A 19,066-nucleotide genomic window follows, 5' to 3' on the forward strand; every position below is an offset into this window, starting at 1 on the left:
GTGGTCCTACTTGGAAAACCAAATTCGTGCTGCCACGCTACCCCCTCGCAATGTGAGAGAATTGCAGGACCAGTTGGTGAGCGCTTGGTACCAGATACCTCAGACTACCTATCAGCACCTTGTGGAATCAATGCCACGGCAGGTGCTAGCAGTTTTGAGGGCTGAAGGTGGTCCTACATGTTATTAGCAGGGTAATTAGCATAATGTAATGACTCTTCGGTGTATAATGACTGGTTTTATAGACTTAGTTAATTGTTAAAAATTTTTAAGTACTAATTATCCATTACTGTAGTTTATTAAGCAATGGTTTTAGGTACATTTGGCGTTTTAGCGCACCAATCGTGCTTTCATAAATAGCTGTAATTAGCTCTTCTCATGATTTATCATTTATTCGGGTATCTGGATTAAGTACTTGATATAAGTACTTGATAAAATATTTGATACAAATATAATTTAGTTGAAAAAAAGGCTTTGTTATAATAGTTTCTTACTGTCTTATTCTTTCCTATCAAATTAATTTTATTGTATATTAAATTTTTATGTGGATTCTCTTGCTCTTGGGTGGCCCTTGAAGAAGTCCCAATTTGTTTGCCAGGCAACCTAATTAAAAAACTGTGTCAATTACTATTTTATAAAAAAATTTCAAAAAATTTATTTACCTATATTTTCTGAATTTCAGTTGAGAACTTAATTTGACCTTTAAAAAAAGCCTAAAAATGAAAACATTAAAATGCAGCGTATTTTTGTATCATAACTTTTGCGAAACCAGAGAGAGAGGTATGGGACGAAATAGCCAGTTTCCATTTACTTTTTCAAAAATTTAAAGTTTTAAACAATTAAAAAATCCTAATAATAATAATGTAGGGCATTTCTTTTTAAGCTTTTTTCAAAATATGCTAAACATTACAGGGTATATTTCTAAAATAAAAATTAAAAATTAAGAAACTAGCTCGAAATCAAGTAATTTTAGAACACTATAAAATTTTCAAAATAATTTCATATTTATTAAAAAAGTACTAAAATGCACATTAAAATAATTTTAGGCAAAAAAAAAGAAGAAAAAAAATCAGTGGCCATTGGGTGATAGGCAAAAAAAAGAAGATTTTTTTTTTCGCGATTTAAGCTTAGTCGGCCAGTGACGATCCTTAATTTTGCCCTATACAGATAGTCATATATAATTCCATTTTGCATTTTTTTGTATGCTCTTTTCTCTCTTTTTTTTTTTAAATTCAAACATACTTAGTGAAGCTTTAGTTCTTAATACATTCTGAGCAAAATATGTATATTTGTCACATTTATTTATTTTTATTTTTTTATGCAAAAGAAGAACATTTAAGACAAGGGGGGGGGACCCTTTTTTTTTAAAGGACAATGATCAGAAACAAAATCTCTGTCTCATTGAATTATTGCTGTTATTGATTAACAATTATGATTTACAGGTATAATTAAAGTGAAATAGTGGTTTGTGATTTAAGTTCATTTGGGAAGTATTTCATTATTGATTAGTCTGTTTTAATCAGTATAATTGATAGCCTACGATGCGTTTTTTATCCACGTTTCATTTCTTATAAAATTATTATATTGTATTAATTTTTTTTCTAAAATTAAATGTCTTTGCAGCATAGCATCAGTGAGGAATGATATTTTCCACATTTTTAAAAGAGTTTATAATGTATCATTTTTTAGTTTCGACTTAATTTGAAGGGTTTGACTACTCTGGAAATTTAAGAAGGAGAAAAATTTGAAAGCCTCGATCTTAGCATTTCAAAAAAATTTTACCAGCAAAGAAAAAAAAAAACTGGGACAGCTCACAGTTCATCTATATTTAAAAGAGCGTTACATGGAAAAATGAATTTTATTGTTAGGCAATATTGAATCACTCCCGAATCAAATATTTTCCTGTTTTGACTCTTATCAGGAAATATTTGTATGGTAAATTTTAAAAATTTATATTTTAAGATTGAATTTGCTGTCAGCGTTTAACAGCGTGAATTTTTTTGTTGTTGTTTTTTTGAAATCTTGGGTAAGCCTTTAACCCCCCACATCTTAAAGAAGGGAATTTAGTGATGTATAAACAAAATCCATTCTCATTTCTGTGTTTAAAATGTCATCAAAAGAGTAAGTATTTGCCATCAAAACCGTGGAGGCTATATACCTGATGTACAGTTTCATACATAACCCTATGTTGTTAACTTTATGAAATCAAAATTACTTCTTACGGGAATTCTTGAAGACACACATTATAAGACGCGTCCTCCCAATTTTGGATTTAAACTGAGGCTCTCATTCGAATTTCTATCTGCTGTACTGAAATGCTATGAAAAAGTAATGCAGACTTATTGGAAATTATGCTTCTGAAGCTTGTAATCGAAGAATTATGTGAGCGGATGCATTGAAAAGAAAATCGTTGTTTACGGAGGTGGAAAAATTAAAAAAAATAATTTTAAAAAATAAATTAATAAATAAATAAATAAAATAAGTAGTCTCCGACAAATTTTCCGATGCGTGTGTTGCCCGATTGTTTTCATCTCCAATTCCTACTGTCGCGCATAGTTTGTGTCTCTTCTTGTGCCAACTATCTTTCTATTCTGGTGTTCTTTCGGCGGAGGTCTTTGTTTCCGGGACACAGTCTCTTCTTTTTTACTTCTCCCTCATTCCACCTTACACAACTAAAAATCTCTCTCTTATTGTTTTGTTCTCTTGCTCGCGAGCTTACAATCGATATGTGGTATAAATTGTGATGGGATTTATTATGAGCTCTTTTTCGCACTTCTACCTATCACCAATTGATCTGGTTTGAGTATACGATTAAGGTAAGGTCATTCTTGTAACTTTTGTTGAAAACATGCCTAAAAGTCGTGTAACATCAAACTGTCCCACGAAAAAAGATGTCGCTTTTTTTTCATGTTTTTTTAGAAAAATTTAAAAAGCGTTCAATGGTTAATTAAAATCTTTCTTATTTCTTTCGTCAGTTTTCTTGTTTGTTATGGATCCTTTTTTATGCCGAGGTGATTGAACTCCCGAATCTTGGCAAATTATAAACGGAAAGTTGGTATTTTCAGTTTTATTTTTTTCTCTGTTTATTTAAAACAATTAAATGAAATACGATGAACCGAGTGTTTTTTTAAACGTACCAAACCATGTTACCGTATTTGTTGATTGTTTGCAGTTGTTATTTTAATGTTTCGAACTCAGCTCATCAAAAATTATTACAAAGATAATCGTGGCATTATCTTCGAGATGTACAATTATGATTGTAGTAAATCTTGGCCTTTACGAATTAGTATATCGTAAAAGTTATTAGCAACCATCTGTTTTTTTTTTTTAAATTTTTTTTAAAACTATTTTTGTTTAATTTTTAATTTTATATTTTTGCTGTCTCCTCCCTTTTAAACCGTGTATAGTCAACGAGAAAGACGATTATTGGCAGGTTTATTTTATATATATATATGTATATATATATACATACACAAAAATTCCTAAGTAATTTGGAAACATTCAATGGGCAGAATGAAATTTTTTTTATTCTTTTATCAATAACAGTCGAAAAATTTTCATATTAAGCAGTTGAATTCGCAGGTCAGAGCAGTTTTTGGCTTATGTATAAGTAGAAATTGAAAAAAAAAAAAAAAAAAGACTGAATTATAGTTTTTGAAAAAGAACTGGTATAAACAATGAGTATGGTTATCTGAGAAAAATAATTCTTCATAATCGAATTTGGTCTTTTTATTTTGAAATTTAAAGTTTGATGAGAAATACTGATGAAATTACGTATTTTATAAATGCATAACCTTTTCGCAATTTATTCAATATATTGTAATTGGAAAAAAATTTTATTTTAAATTTTTTTAATATTTTTTCCTTTGGTGTTTTGCTTAAATGATTTCATATGAATAGCAGAAATATTAAGTAAATAATAGATTATTGGTTAAATGCTAACATAGTTACAGGTTTCTGAAATAATTACTGGTTTAAAAAAAAGACTTTTTGGGATCCGCTGATCTATACAAAGAAAGTATTTTTCACGCTTTAAACAAGACCAAGTACCAAACGAAGTAGGACTAATAGCTCATTTTTAATAATTTACTATACATGAAGTACAATGTTTGACATATATCTGTTTAAGCAGGTGACATTTCTATCTAGACAAATGAATCAAATAAAACAGAACACGAGTCAATGAGCTAATTATTCATCAGAATTGTTATCTAAGCAACCTTAGTACTGTTTCCTATGTAATGTCTTATACCGTATTGAATGAGTTTAAGCACAAGACGACCGTTTATAAAAGTTCCTGCGATTTTATGTATAAAAAGTACTATTTTTGTTCTAGATTTCTTTACACTTTTCTTCTAAACTATTTATCCTATGGACTCGAATTTAAATACACAATTAAAGATGCATAAGGAACAATTCTCGACTTGTCTAGATAGCTCTGATATAGCATTGTAAAAAGTGTACACTAGTATATTAAACAAAAGTAATAAATGTAAGCAAAAAATGCCTAGAGTCATGAACTGAAACATGAGTCATCTTTTAGTTCTAATGAGTCGTGTTTGGTTTTGTTCGATACAGCGTGAAAAAATCACATAGAAAACAATACTTTATTTGTCTATATAGATATGTCAGATGCGTATAAGTCAAGCTATGTACTTTCTGTACATAAAATCATTTTAAATTGCTATTAGTCCTACTGAGTTTTTACCCACGGTTAGTTCGACGGCAAGGGGACTCTTAACCCATGATCCACCAGCCACTAAGAATAATGTACATCAGCACTGTGATCGGTTCGAGCCAAGAGCAGAATTCGTATCAACCAGTCAACGCTGGGATACGAACTTGGTTCACCTCATCGGGAGGCGAGCGCTCTATCCTCTGAGCCGCCATGGCTCACCGAATTGTATTTTATATTATAATTATCGTTGAACAGCCGAACCAATTTAGGGTTTACAGCTATTAATTTTCAACTAGGTAGATTGATAATTTTGATCCCAATTCAGAAGACAAAGGAACTCCTGGATCAAGTATTGGGAGAAATTTGCCTTCGTGGAGCACTTTTTGATGGAACTAACCCGCAGTTGCGTTACATGGAGAGAAAAACCTTCCACGGTTAATCTAACGGCAAGGTGATTTTAGCCCATCATCCGTTTACCACTGAGAATGTTTTACATCAGCACTATTGTCGCTGCGAGCCGGATGCGGGATTCGTATCGACCAGCCATCACCGGGATTCGAACCGAGTTCACCTCATTGAAAGGCTAACGCTCTATCCCCTGTGCCATCACGGCACTCCGAATTGTATTTGGTCTCTTATGCTTATGATTTAAAGGAAAAAATGTAATGTTAGCAATACCGCATCTGTCTAGTAATTTATTGTATTGTAATTTATCACCTATCTCGCCAAGATCCGAAGCGAGAGGTCGTACTACATTTTACCGCTTACTAAGAGGAAGTTAGTTTAAAATTTGTCATGGGGTAAAATTTTTTTATTTAAATTTTGCCTTAAAATGCTACTGTTATTGTGCTATAAATAAATGCAATACTAATATTTATTTTGTATTTTTGACTGAAACATTTATTTACTGAAAAATATGAATGCAATAAAAAATCCTATGTGTAACGGTTATCACATTCTTGATATACTTAAAAAATTTAGTTAACTCAGTTAAAAATTTGAGGAAATTATCTTGTTAGAAAAAGGCTTTGAGAATGCTCAAATTTAAAGTGATATATGAGGGCAATTGTTAGATGCTAACTGAAACGGGAAAAACCCCTTTTTGAGGAACAACCCAGTGGCGTGCTGAAATGTTTGGATGCTCGGGCAAACTTCTCCTGAAACGAGTGTAAACCTGTATTTAATTATAATAATAATAAGAAGAAGAACACAGGAAAGATATATAATTCTAAAGTCTAAATTCATACTTTTAATTCCTTTTATTTATGTAAAGATATGCAAAATTATTCTATGGTAAAATATTATTTTCCACAAAATATTCCTTCCTTTTGCATGAAGAACATTTTGATTTGATAGGCGGTCTATCTCTTTAGAATTTTAATGCCCTTAAACTTCATTATCAAATTTATTTGAAAATCATATTATTACTATACAAAGAATAGTTTTTGATTGCCAAATTAATATTGATTTATTAAGTATTTGCCGTTTATCAACGCTGATGATTGTTTCGCTATAATTTTCTTTTTTTCTTTCCAGTAGCTAATAGCTTTTTAGTTCCTCTCTGTTCTAAATTTATAGCTTTTCATGTTTGATATAATGCATAATTTTTTTCTAAAATTATAAACAATGCTTTTTATTAAAGATTTTGTAATAAGTGTGTAATAACAAAATCAAACCTCTTACTTGGCGGATAGTGGTATTGGTGTGGCCCACTTTGAGGGAAGTTTGATTCACAGGAATTAGAAGAGAAAAAAGTTATTAAAACATGCGTAGCAATAATTGTATATGTAAAAAAAGATTACATCTATAATTGTCAAATTTTTTTTAATGAAGTATCAAATATTTATTTCATGATGGAACATAAAAAATCTGAATTAAAATTGTTGAATCTATTTACTTCGTAGCAATTATTTACAATAACGACTGCTTAACGACAAATCTATTATTTGCTTTTTTTCTGTCTCAATATTTTCTGAAGTTTTTATTTTTAATGTTGCGTCTTTTCTTGATTTTCTCTTTGACAAGGATTATTTGACAAAATCATTGATTTGGTACAATGGGTCAAACCAATTAAATTTTTCGTGGCCATTTCATAAATAAATTAGAAAAAAAAAATTGGAAGGTACTAATAGATATACACTGTCTTTTATTGTACTCATCTAAATAATAAAAAAATTAAAAATTTTTTTTATGTAGGTTAATGACAGATGGAAGTTAATGACATTATGAAGAAAAGAATTGGCAAAAAATAAATAAATATAAATACATTGCTACCGACTCTGCTGGATTTTCCAGTAGACTACTGGATTTTGTCAGTTTCTCCTAGTCTATTGGTTTAATAAAATGTTTCCTGATTTTTGTACATTTTAGAAAATTCCCTAAAATTGAGTTTTCCTTAAAGAAATCCCTATTCAAATGGAATTTTTGTGCAGATTATTGTTTGCTTGAATATTTAAATAAGTGTCACTAATGCATAATAAAGAAAGCCTCATTTATAAAATTCAATCGACTATCTTTGATGAATTAATAAATCTTATTACTATTCAAAATTATAATTAAACATGATACAGAACATTTCAAGACAGCGCCTTGACATACCATTTCTTGATATAGAAATGATCTCAGATTGCACTGTAAGCAACAACTCGCAACGGAATGTTGACAGAGATGCCAACTGCTCCGGATGTGCCAAAATAATAATAATAATAAAAAAAAACGGTAAATAACTACAAATTAAATTTTGCAAATAATTGACTATTTTTGCTTGCTTTTTGAAAGGTATAGCATTAGATAACTACTATAGAGTGGTGAATTATGTAAGCTTACGAATTATTTAGAAATCGTGGTGGATAAAAATCTACTAAATTGAATTTATTAAATTAAGAATCACAATTGATAAACTACCACTTTAAAATATTTATTTGCTGTCCGGAGCAAGTTGGCATCTCTGTGTTGAAGACGTCTGAGACGCGTCAATTATTGTTTTGACATAAGAAACAAATGACGCCTCCTAGACGTCTTCGTATGTCATGGGGTTAATGTGAAGTCATAACTAGAAAATATTGCAGTTTTTTCGATTTTGATGTCTATAAAATCCTAAAATTCCCGATGTGTAAAATGCTTAGTACATTTTGCCACAATTATCATGAAATTTATATTAATTCGTAAAATCTACTGGATTTTTTCCTATTCGTGTTGGCGCAGCTATGTAAAAATATAAAAATTACTTTTCTAGATAAAAACGAAATCACGGATGATTTCTCCATGAGTCTTTAAGAAAATATTTATGATTTTTTTTGATACCATGCTGCTTTCTGGGGCTTCTTGGCTAAATAACTTTTTAAATATGGAAAAAAAAATTATCAAACTTCCCGTAACTTCCTATGTTTCCTCTCTGTCTGTTATGATGGATTAAAACATTAAAATTGGCCACTTGAAATCTGAAAATATTTACTTTATGTTTCTCTCGTTATTTTTTGGCATCAGTTTTCGTTTATTAAACTTTTACCATTTCCTTTATTCTGTGAATTCATAATACACTACACGTTTATGCCTTTCATAAAATTTTTTGCTTTCGTAGTTTCTACACTTGATAATAAAATAACTTGAAAACACTCTTAATTTAAATTAGTTTATTCCCCCTTTTTCCAGCTTAAATTAATTCCATACATTTTCTATGATCATTATTTTTTCATTTTTGAAATCTGAACCTTAATGCCGATGTACCATTCTTATACATTTTTCACTAGTATAAGGACAATTTTTTTTTTTTTTTGTTTTTTTGTAGAAAATTACTAATCGTTTTTGTTCTAGTTAATTTTATCTTCATTTTTTTTCCTGTTATTTTCATTAAGTTTAATCCCAATGCATTATCTTCTCAATATTTAAAAGAGAGATTATGCATTGTATTGTTCTTCTTTGTTATCCTCTTGCACTGAATACTTCTAAAGATGATAAAACTCCCCATATCCAACGAAATGAGGGCGGTTCTCTAAATGAGCTGGCTCATTTCACAATATATAAAGAATATTATCAGTTACCGATAACCTATCGTTTTTAGAATTCGCTTTCAGCTTCTTGCATGGTGGTTCGTGTAAATATCGATCTCAAAATCAATTTATATATTCCAGTGAATTTATAGGTACGTGTTTTCTGTTTGTAATCGTCAAAATTTGTATAATGAAAATGATATCAAATATTTTTCCTATAACTCATTTTATGTTTTTAGTAATTTTGTCTGTATTCTACGAAATTTTATTTAGCATATGAAATTTATAACATGTATTCGTGAAATTCATATGCTGCACAATAAACGTTATTAGAATAGCAGGTGTAATATTTTTTTTACCGCTATTTCTATTGTCACTCATATCATTTTCTAGGTCAGTTTTCAATCAAATAGTTATTGAAATGGAGAATCTTTTTAATTTTGTGTCTATCAAATTTAATTATTACTGTCGTATTTTTTTTTTTTCTTCCTATGTGGGTATTTTTTCCCCCGACTTCTGTTTGGGTTGCACTGACAAAATATGGTTATTCTCCAAACATTTGCGTCTCTCATTGAATTTATTTTTATCTCTTATTTTTTTACTAATTATAGAACACAACGTTCAAAAATTCCATGCAAAATTAGATTTTATAATTATGAATTATAATAATGATCATATGTGGTATAAAAATTGTAATATCATTTTAAACAATGATATGAATGTTAAATAGCAAAATTCAAAGTCTTAACCTAATCGGTCGAATAGTTTTCGAGAAATGTAAGTTTTTAAATACAGCTTTTTTTTAAATTTCGTTGCTCAGATACTGTTTTACTTATTTCGGCTTAACTACTGGGATCATATTTTGCAGAGTGCGGCTACACCCATTATTTGAGTGTCCAAAATAAATAAATAAAAAAAATTCTACTCAGGGGGAGTGCAGTTTTGTGTCTGATTACGTAAATGTAACTGCAAATATCGTATGTAGATTAAGAGTAATTAATTAACTTTGCATATTAATTGTACGTTTAAGGCCAACCCCTCGAACCATTAATATTGTATCTTTGAGCGTTTAAGTCTTAACATAAGATGAATGCTCTTCAGTGTTCCCTCTTTTTTTTTTTAAATGTATAATAATGTAATTGTACACACGATTTTTCTTACGGTTATTTCTTTTTTTCTTTCCTTTTGATAATTTTTTATTTAATTTTTAACCGTGTTCTTAGAGTATTAATATTTACTTAATTACAATCGCTATTTTTTTGTCAGGATTATTTTTTATCTTGTTATAAGAGTATGGGTTATAATTTGTTTGATTATTCATTCAATTCGGAATTGTTCCGTTTTGATTCTGTTTTGCACATCGAAATACTAAATTTCAATTTTAAGATTTCCATATTACCAAATTTAGAAAGTTCATCTGAACTTCGTTCAAGTAAAATAACTTTTTTCAAATTAGTTGCAACTTAATTGAGAATCAGATGTGCAACTTGTTATATCAATGAATTTTTTAAAAAATGTTAAAGTAATAGTATATTGATTAATTTTACGAACATCTTACTAACAAAAACCTTCTCTTAATCTTTACACAAATTAATAATAAAAAAAATCATGTTTTCAAAAATTTATGCATACCTAAAAGCTTAAAATAATTATAATTTGCTCTAAAGCTTATAGTGGTTCTTTTGGCACACATTTACCATTTTAAAACCTCAGAATCATTTATTGTTTCTCAACTATTACTAAAACGACTGTTTGTTATGGCTCTTTTTATAGCCAATGAAAGAATGGAACTGAAAAAAAAGGAAGTGAATTAGTGATTTATTGGAATATTTTTCTTGCTATTTCATAAAAATTTGAAGCTTTAGATTCACACACTTTTAAGCACTCTTAATAACAAACTTTTATAACTTAAGTCTTATAACACTCTTAATAACAAAAGCAATATTTTGAATTAATCATTGTAGAAAGTTTTTTCATACAATGCACCCATGCATTTTTAATGTGTAACATATTTCGCCATGCTATTCCTTTTTTGTGAATTGAATTGTGTTGTGTATTGAATTGAATTGTGTTTTTGCTTTAGAAAGGACAACAAAAATTTTAAATTTCGAAAGCTTTGGGTGGTTTTATCAAACATTAAAATTATGTATAATTCATGTTCTTGTTTGTTATCTCTGAATTATTTTATCCAGGGTTGTGATTTTAGATGCCCAGTACAAGTTTTGAAACGGACACGTATGATTTATTGTTCATGAATGTGTTAAAAGTGTCCAAAACTTATAATTACGATAGCTAAAGCATTTATAACTACATCGGTCATTGTGAATTTATTGCATATAAAAAATAAATATTGAACTAGATTTTTTACTGATATTTAATTTTTATTCTATACCTAATGAAATCCTACTATTGAATGCTTTTTGGAGATAATAGATTTCAAGATATATAATTATATCAAAGATTCATTGCATGAACTCAAATAATATTCAAAACTTTTTTTTCGTCAAGTTTATTATTTGTATTTAATTTTTTTTAATATACGAGTACTTCAAAGAAAAGCTCTCAATTAAAAGTTACAATTTTACCCTTATTCTTAACTGTATTGCATTATTCACATAAAAATATACTGAAATATCTAGTTCTGAACGATTCGGGTCAGAAGGATAAAAACAACCCATTTTCATTAATTATTTTTTATTAATTATATTTGAAAGACATGGATTTACATTTCATCATAGTTAAATTAATAAGTTATTAGTTTTGTATTTTTTTAATTGTTAATTTCTTAGTATTTTTTGTATTGTTTAAATGAAAGTTCTATTAAGTCTAATCATAGTTTTGGACTAAGGAAAGAAAAGTTGTGGATTGGAAGGTAAAAACCATGGTTTTTACCATTGTGTTCAAAACCTTATAACTCTTAAATTAGTATGTGTTAATGATTTGATTAAAAATCATTGTCACGTTGATTTCCTACAAACTTAAAAATGTATTTTTTTTTATGGACATTTTTTTTTATTTTTTACATATGAAATATCATATGTCGTTCTATCTAACAAACCACAAAGTCATATTTAAAGAGTTGAGTAAAAAAACCTCCTTAGTGACATAAAAATAAAAAAAAACAATTTATTTTCCTCTTATATAACCAAAGTCACGTCTTATATAACCAATATAATATTAATTTATTTTGTCAAGTCTTTGACTTTTGCAGTGGATGAAGATACTTAGGGTTTTCCGAATGGAAGAAGGTATTTGGCAACAAACAGATTTACCTTAAAAAGTCTGTCTTTTGACAGAAAATTTAAACGCCAAAAGAGCAAACGCTAACACGTTTAAATGAGTTATGTTAATTGATAGATTTTGTCAGCTAAAAGAAATAAAGGCAAGGCATAATCTTCATATCTTTTTGTCAACGCTTATTGTAAACTAAAAGCTAATTTACTCAAATTGATTGGAACGCCACTTAAAACCTTCGTCCACTCAGCTCATCATAAACGGTTACTTTTTAACATTTATTTGCTGAATTATAAAATGTTAATTCCCGTTATTTATTTACAATTTTAAATAGGTCTGAAATCTGTTATGATTAATTTATTTAAAACATAAACTCTTTTTGTTTCAGAAAATTTTTAAAAAAGTTTATTTTTTTATCTATTTGTTTTAGATTTTTTTTTAACCATACATAGTTCCCTTTTTTATTCTTTTGAAGATCTTTTTTCGAATTCGAAATTATTTATTTTTTAAATTTTTCTGAACGAAAATAAATAATTTCTGAACGAAATTATTTATTTTCGTTCAGAAATTATTTATTTTTTTAACGTTTAATTTTTCATTTATGCCCATTTACATATCGATTCGTTACAAAAAAAATTACTTTTTAATATAAGTTGTTTCTAACGATAATTTAACTATGTGGTACTAACTCAAGCTTAAATATAATGTCTGGATCCGAAAACAGAATGACAAGGATGGATGGTGACAAATGAAAAGACTTGAAGATGAAGTCAGCTGCCGTACCTCCGTTCCAGAAGTGCGTTTACATTAGTGTCTTAAGAAATCTGTAAATGCATTTTCTGGAATGTAAGGTGCGATTGCCGCATCCACGAGAAGATATCTGTTGGGCTGCGGCAGTGGTTGCTGGCAGTGTGGTTAGCTGGTTGTCTGGCCTATTCTGGAACAACCACTATCCTTATTGCCTCAAACCACAGCTTCATACCCGACGGTGGACTGCAACATACTAAGCTTGGGGGCTCCAGACGTTGGAAACCAATGTTTTGAGTACGAGAATATAAACTCTATGATTTGAATGATTATCCATGAATCAGGCTACAACCAGATTGTACTCAATCAGCACCATATATATGATATGCACCAAAACTGCTTCCTCCAATCTTTTAAAAAGATAGTAGAAAGTTATAAATGAATAGGCGAACAAAGAAGGGTATAGCTGCAGTTTCAAACGGATTTTTCTTTAGTTTCAAAGCTACTTTTGATGCATATGATTGATAATAATTTGAGTTTTAATTCCTCTCATTTTTCATGTTTTGCCTATCTTTTTTAAAAGAACTATAATTTATTGTACTGTAGGCTTTAATGTACTTTGTTTTCTCCCGCTTGATTTTATTCTGTATAATTTTACGTCTATTTAAATTTTTAAAAATAAAGTCAAAAGTTAAGTTCCCAAAAGTCGAAAGTACTTCTTTCAAACACCTTTTTTTCTTCTTTCTGTGTACCAATAAAGTACTTGAGGTTGAATTTTTAAAAATACTTTAATGTTTAAAGTTAAAGTAAATATCTTAAATTTCTGACATTACAAGAAGTATCAGTGAAGCAAATGAAGATGTTTTTTGTTATTTTATTTATGTTCTTATATTCTATCTTTTCTTTCATTTTACAGTGCCGCATATGTTTCTTTTGGAGGCTTGTTGATGCGATTGCAAGGTGATCCGAACAATTTACACGGATTTGAAGTGGATAATCATGTGTATTTACTCCTTAAGAAACTAGCTTTCTGATCATTTTGTGTAATTCGTTTTGTAAATAAACATCATTCATTTTTTAAATAAGTACTTTCTTGATTTTTATATAAAATATTCTTTTTGAGATATAGATATATATATATTTATATACTTTAAAAATATAGCACTTTTGTACTTTAAATGTTTTGAAAATATAATTCTGTAAAAAATATAATTTTGTTTTCACTGTTTCAAAGTTTTACTCTTCCAAATCCCTTAATGTAAAGCTTATCATCATTTATATTCCAGCTGCTCTAAGAAATTCTTAATTCACTCACTAAATAAATTATGCAGACTTATATTATTATTAAAAAAAATTCTACTAACTATATTTTGGAGAGAAAACTTGCAACATGTCCTATGATTAAAGTGTATTCTAATTTAAAGTTTATGTGCTTGAGAAAATTTTTAAAAGTATAAAATTTTAGTTTTAATTACTGACATTAAAACCTACCCATTGCACATGCACTAAGAAAATAAATTGACAATACAGACTTTTTCTTATCTTGTTAAGATATTTTGATAATGTATATGAAAATGTGGTAGTGCTTCGTGCTCCTATGCCACAGGTCCTGGGTTCGATCCTCGGGCAAGGTTGATTCAGCCTTTCATACCTTCAGTGGGTCGATAAATGAGTACCAAGCATGCTTGAGAACTAAACACTGGGGGTTCCGCGTTCGGCTGACCATCTGATTGGAACATCTGCACCCCAGAGCCCAAGGTGAAGAAAACTGAGATGGGCACAGTCGGCCTTGGCCCTCTATGGGCTGTCACGCCACTGATTTTAGTTTAGTATAATGAAAGTAATAACATAATTTCTGACCAGAATATCACTTGTTTCTGATTGCATTGTCTGATTTGAAATCTAGGTTCTACCAAGCAGCATGATTATAATAATGCAGTTAGTCTGTGTAAACCACAAAAATGTGCATTATGTTTATGGTCATTTTAAAACTCACATAACCGTATTTTTATTGATTTTGGCTTGTAAAAAAAGTCCCTACCCACTCCTTCTTTAGGTGCTTATATAATATTAAAACGGCTTTTAGTGGTAGATTGATTTTGGGTTATACTCCATAGCCATTAAGCCATCATTAATAAATTAAAATATATATTCAAAATATTATTATACCGATCTAAAGAGTATCTCAAGATTACTGAAACAATATGCCGTAATGATTTTCAGCATTTAGAAATATAAAATATTTTAATTTTAAGTGATCTAACTAGTTTTAAGAGAAAAAAGAAAAATTAGCTCATCAATTTGCAATTTCTGAAGTTTTAACTATCCACAAAAGAATAAAAACTAAAATAATAGTAATTTACAAATTTAAAAAATATAAATAAATTATAAATAAAGAAAAATCATTAGAAGTTTTGAATTTAAAATAATTTTGAATAGTTTACTATTTGAAAATTGTTTACCAGCAATATAAGAATTGGTTAATAAATTTGAAAATAAATAATTTACCAGCATTTCAAACTCTTAAATTATCAATATTTTTTAATTTATTGATTTTTTTTTTTGGATAACAGAAACCAAAATTAAAATAGAATTCGCAGCTGGACTGGTTTTTAGGGTAAACCCTTGAAAATTACTTTTAAAAAATATTAAACATATCAGACTTAAATCTTCATTAAGTTTTAAAATATGTGTATAAAATATTTACAAAATAGTATAAGACAACTTAAGCAGAAAGAAAAATAGGGACTAAATACATAATTTAAGTGAAAGGAAGAAAGAAATACGGGTAAAAAAAGTTGAGCAAAATGTTGTGATAGTCTGAAAGTGCATCATAATTTTCTATTGAGGATCTATTATCAAAATACTAATTTCATAAAAATAAAAAAAGATACTACCATAGAAATTTTTTAATACACACATTTACAGTTGAAAGATGTTAAAAAAAAAACTGGTTTAATTGCAATTATTATTATTTACAGATACTATCTGAAGGAAATCACACAAGAAAATAGTTCATAATGCCCTTCCAAATTAAAGAGATAAAGGCACTTGTTTATGAAACTTTTATAGTAGAAACTGATGCATATAATTAGAAATAACATTGATTGTTTTACTCATTGAAACTTAGTCAGTTTATTAAACTTAGTAATATTAATTCTAAATTAGTAAGTAAATAACAATTGAAAAAATGATTTTTTTAAACGATTAATGATTATTGGTTTTATTTATGAAAATATATTAGGATAAAAAATAATTGTTAAATATTTTTATTCAAAAGTTGTAGTTTTATTTTTAAAATACACAACATCAAAACAAAATATTATGACAGTACAAAAAATATAATACTAAGAGTGTAAAAAAATTAGTAAAACAATAAATAGGAATGAAACCATTATATATTTGTACACATAAAAACTTAGTCATGATAGACTAGAACACAATAGTAAACTTCTTTACACTTTTTCTTCAATACCATCGCTTTCAGTAACAAGCGCTCTTTCCAATATGACACGCCCCTCTTTGTAGCGTTGGTTTTCTTCAGTAGCAAATTCATAGACCCAACCTAATTTCGTATCACAACATTTACAGGAGACATCTCGTACCATATGGCGACCAGTCAACATAACCCGATCTTGTACTTCACTGATAATAAAAATCACGATAAGTTATTGTTCATTATAAATTTCATTAAGTTATTACACTCAAACATAATAAGCACATCTTGAGAAAAATAGTAATTTACAGTAAAACAAAAAATAAATAAAATTAATATTTTAATAATTTTATTTTGAATTTTAAAAATAGCATATAAGTACTAAAAATGGAACTTTCGTAACGAATCAGTAAAGAGCCTCTATGTTTTATGATTCGATAGATATAACCATAGAAGAGAAGAAATGGGTATTAAACAATGCTTAGGGTAACACTTAAAAGATCTAAGAAAATTATTCTTCGTTTTCTTAACATTGTTTTTAACTTAAAAAGTATTTTATACTCTTAAAACTTATTAAAATAACCTGAAAAATTCATTTTTTACATCATGATATAGTTTAAAATTTTTTAAGATTATCTTAAAATTCTTTTGAATGGGCTCAGCAAGGTTAGATATGCACCTCCTCAAATCACTCTAAAAGCCTGAAGAAGTTTTTATGTAATTTTTTAACTCGTTAAACAGTGGATCTCTGTATATAATTTTCATATTCACAGGAAAAGTATATGGATCCCAGATTTATTTAATACATAAAAGGTGAAACTGATCAAGCAGCCATTCAATATAACTGTTTAACAATAAGTATTATTTTATAAAAAAAGAGTCAAAATTTAAACAAATTAATATAGTGCCGGAGAATTTAAATTTTTTTATGCTTATTTTTCTATAAAAAATTTAATTTACTTTTATATAGAAATTTAAAAACTTTATATGGTGTTGTTCATAAATGATGTCCCACTTACACATTAGAAACAAGACAGTTTATTTTAATGATACATTTTCTAATAAAACTTTATTAAATACGCTGTGGTTAGTGTGAATTCTAAAAGCAAAGATTTAGATTGGTGAGGAATTTTTGTGAAAATTGACATAGATTAGATACATTACCGAGCTATTTAAATAGACATATATGAATCAAGTTAATATTTGTATACTATTAATTTAAACACTTCTAAGTGCAAGTTTTAGAAATTGAAATAGATTATATATTTCATTATTAAATATGTTTAATATGGCACACGAAGAGCAATTATACAAACTTTTCATTTTCAAGAATACTAACAAACATTTTATTATTTTTATTTTACATACTAAAAATAATTTTAAAATTTATAATTTTTGTCTTCTGTCCAGAAAACATAAAAACTGCTCTTATATAATCAGTAACATTTCTTGAGTTTTACCCAAGAGGTGAATCATTGATTCAGTCTAGATCATTCAAAATATCTTTTTTGAAAAACAAAAATTAGTGAATAACAGTATTTTAAATGACATGAAATGTAAGTCACAACAGCTAATTAAAAATAGATATTGACTGAATCATCCAACTGTAAAATAAAATTATGACTTTCATTTTAATATTTAACAATAATTTTTATTTATTTACTTATTTTTTTGCATATAGCTCAGAAATTTTAAAACCAGCAAAAATCAGTATCGCATACACATTGACTTGTTAACTACTTCAAAATTTAATAAATGTGCCAATTATTGCAGAGTCGCCTTGGTCAAGGTTAGAATCTTAAAATGTTTTGCTTTTATTTCACAACATTAAGATAATCGTGAACAAAAATGTTTTCATTTTATGTGATTCTTTACAATGTTCAAATATATTAAGTCAGATTAAATGTGCCTAAATAACTATTGTTATGAATTAATTTTAAATTTTTCAACATAAGGAATAAATTAATGTAATTATTTTGACTATTTCTTAAAAATTAAAAAAAACCTTAGTCATGTAAGAAATGTTTTAAAATTCAAATAATTAGGAGCAGATTGTAAAAAGGGAAGTAAATGTGACACAAATATTTATAAAAAATGTTACCTATAAACAAGGTTCACCACTCGATTGAATAAAAATGCTCGACCAGTGGCACCAGTAAATCTTGTACTGATAAGTTCACTCCGATTTGTGAGAACAGTTTCACAGCTTGCACATAAAAACAATCTGGATCCACCAATATGTCTAAGGAAAAGTTTTCCCATACTTGTAATCTACAACAAAATAACAGAATGGCTAAATTTTTAAAATTTTGTCAAGCAAAACTTATTATATTAATTAAAAAAAAAAACAACATAGAAAAGCAACAACAAAATTAATAAAATAAATGTGAGTAACAGTAAAAAGCATTTAAATTTAGCAAACTTATAATAAATTTTGTAAGTGAAAAATTTTAATTAATTATTTTTAATAATTTCATAACTTTAATAATCATCTTTAACTTCTTTTATGAAAATGTTTAGATTAAATTGTATTCAACTAGGTTATTTGATCCTTTGTTTTTATCTCCTTAGTTGTTATAGTAAAAATGTTTATTATTATGAGTGAGAATCGTTTGAATCTTACCAAAAAGCTCTCGTTTAAAAAAATTAAATAATTCCTAAAGGCATAACATAAAAAAATTGGCAAAAATTATGTGTTTGCTAAGCAAATGTTTAAGTTTAATGTAATAAATTCACCAAAAAAACAAGCTAAGCAAAATTCGTCTGCGAAAAAAAAGAAATCCAAACAATGAAAATATAAATACTGAGCACGTTGCCAAATTTCACAAATAAATGTCTAACCTCGGGAAAACCTTTTTGCAGGATCATTCCCACTGGATCCAGGCTATTTGCGGAGAGCGTACACGTGATTTGAAAGTTCAAGGGAATAAATAACCTGATTGAGAATTTTTTTAACGATTCTAATGTCTCATAATTTGAATTTCA

At 28.0% G+C, this 19,066-nt stretch overlaps 2 protein-coding genes across 3 annotated transcripts in view; one reads left to right on the forward strand and one right to left on the reverse strand.

The window, feature by feature from the left end:
• The window catches only part of LOC107447028 (DNA-directed RNA polymerases I, II, and III subunit Rpb8), a 49,653-nt gene extending 35,923 nt beyond the window's left edge, over positions 1-13,730 (forward strand). Inside the window, exon 4 of the mRNA XM_016061844.3 lies at positions 13,562-13,730. Within this exon, the coding sequence (XP_015917330.1) occupies positions 13,562-13,679 (118 nt within the window). The 3' untranslated portion in view covers positions 13,680-13,730. The remainder of the gene's footprint in view (positions 1-13,561) is intronic.
• Positions 13,731-15,898: 2,168 nt separating this feature from the next.
• On the reverse strand, positions 15,899-19,037 carry LOC107447023 (protein yippee-like 5). 2 transcript variants are annotated; one of them, XM_043038882.2, is made up of 3 exons: positions 18,923-19,037; positions 18,183-18,352; positions 15,899-16,290 (listed from the first exon to the last, which is right to left on the reverse strand). In XM_043038882.2, exons 1-3 carry the CDS (start codon positions 18,947-18,949, stop codon positions 16,101-16,103), a joined length of 387 nt encoding a protein of 128 aa, XP_042894816.1. In that variant the 5' UTR covers positions 18,950-19,037; the 3' UTR covers positions 15,899-16,100. The 2 variants fall into 2 exon arrangements, with proteins under 2 accessions (XP_042894816.1, XP_015917323.1); XM_016061837.4 differs by lacking the exon at positions 18,923-19,037 and adding an exon at positions 18,705-18,845.
• Between the last annotated feature and the right edge of the window lie 29 nt (positions 19,038-19,066).

This window comes from Parasteatoda tepidariorum, chromosome 1, assembly GCF_043381705.1.
Source record: "Parasteatoda tepidariorum isolate YZ-2023 chromosome 1, CAS_Ptep_4.0, whole genome shotgun sequence".
In the NCBI taxonomy this organism is placed as follows: domain Eukaryota; kingdom Metazoa; phylum Arthropoda; class Arachnida; order Araneae; family Theridiidae; genus Parasteatoda; species Parasteatoda tepidariorum.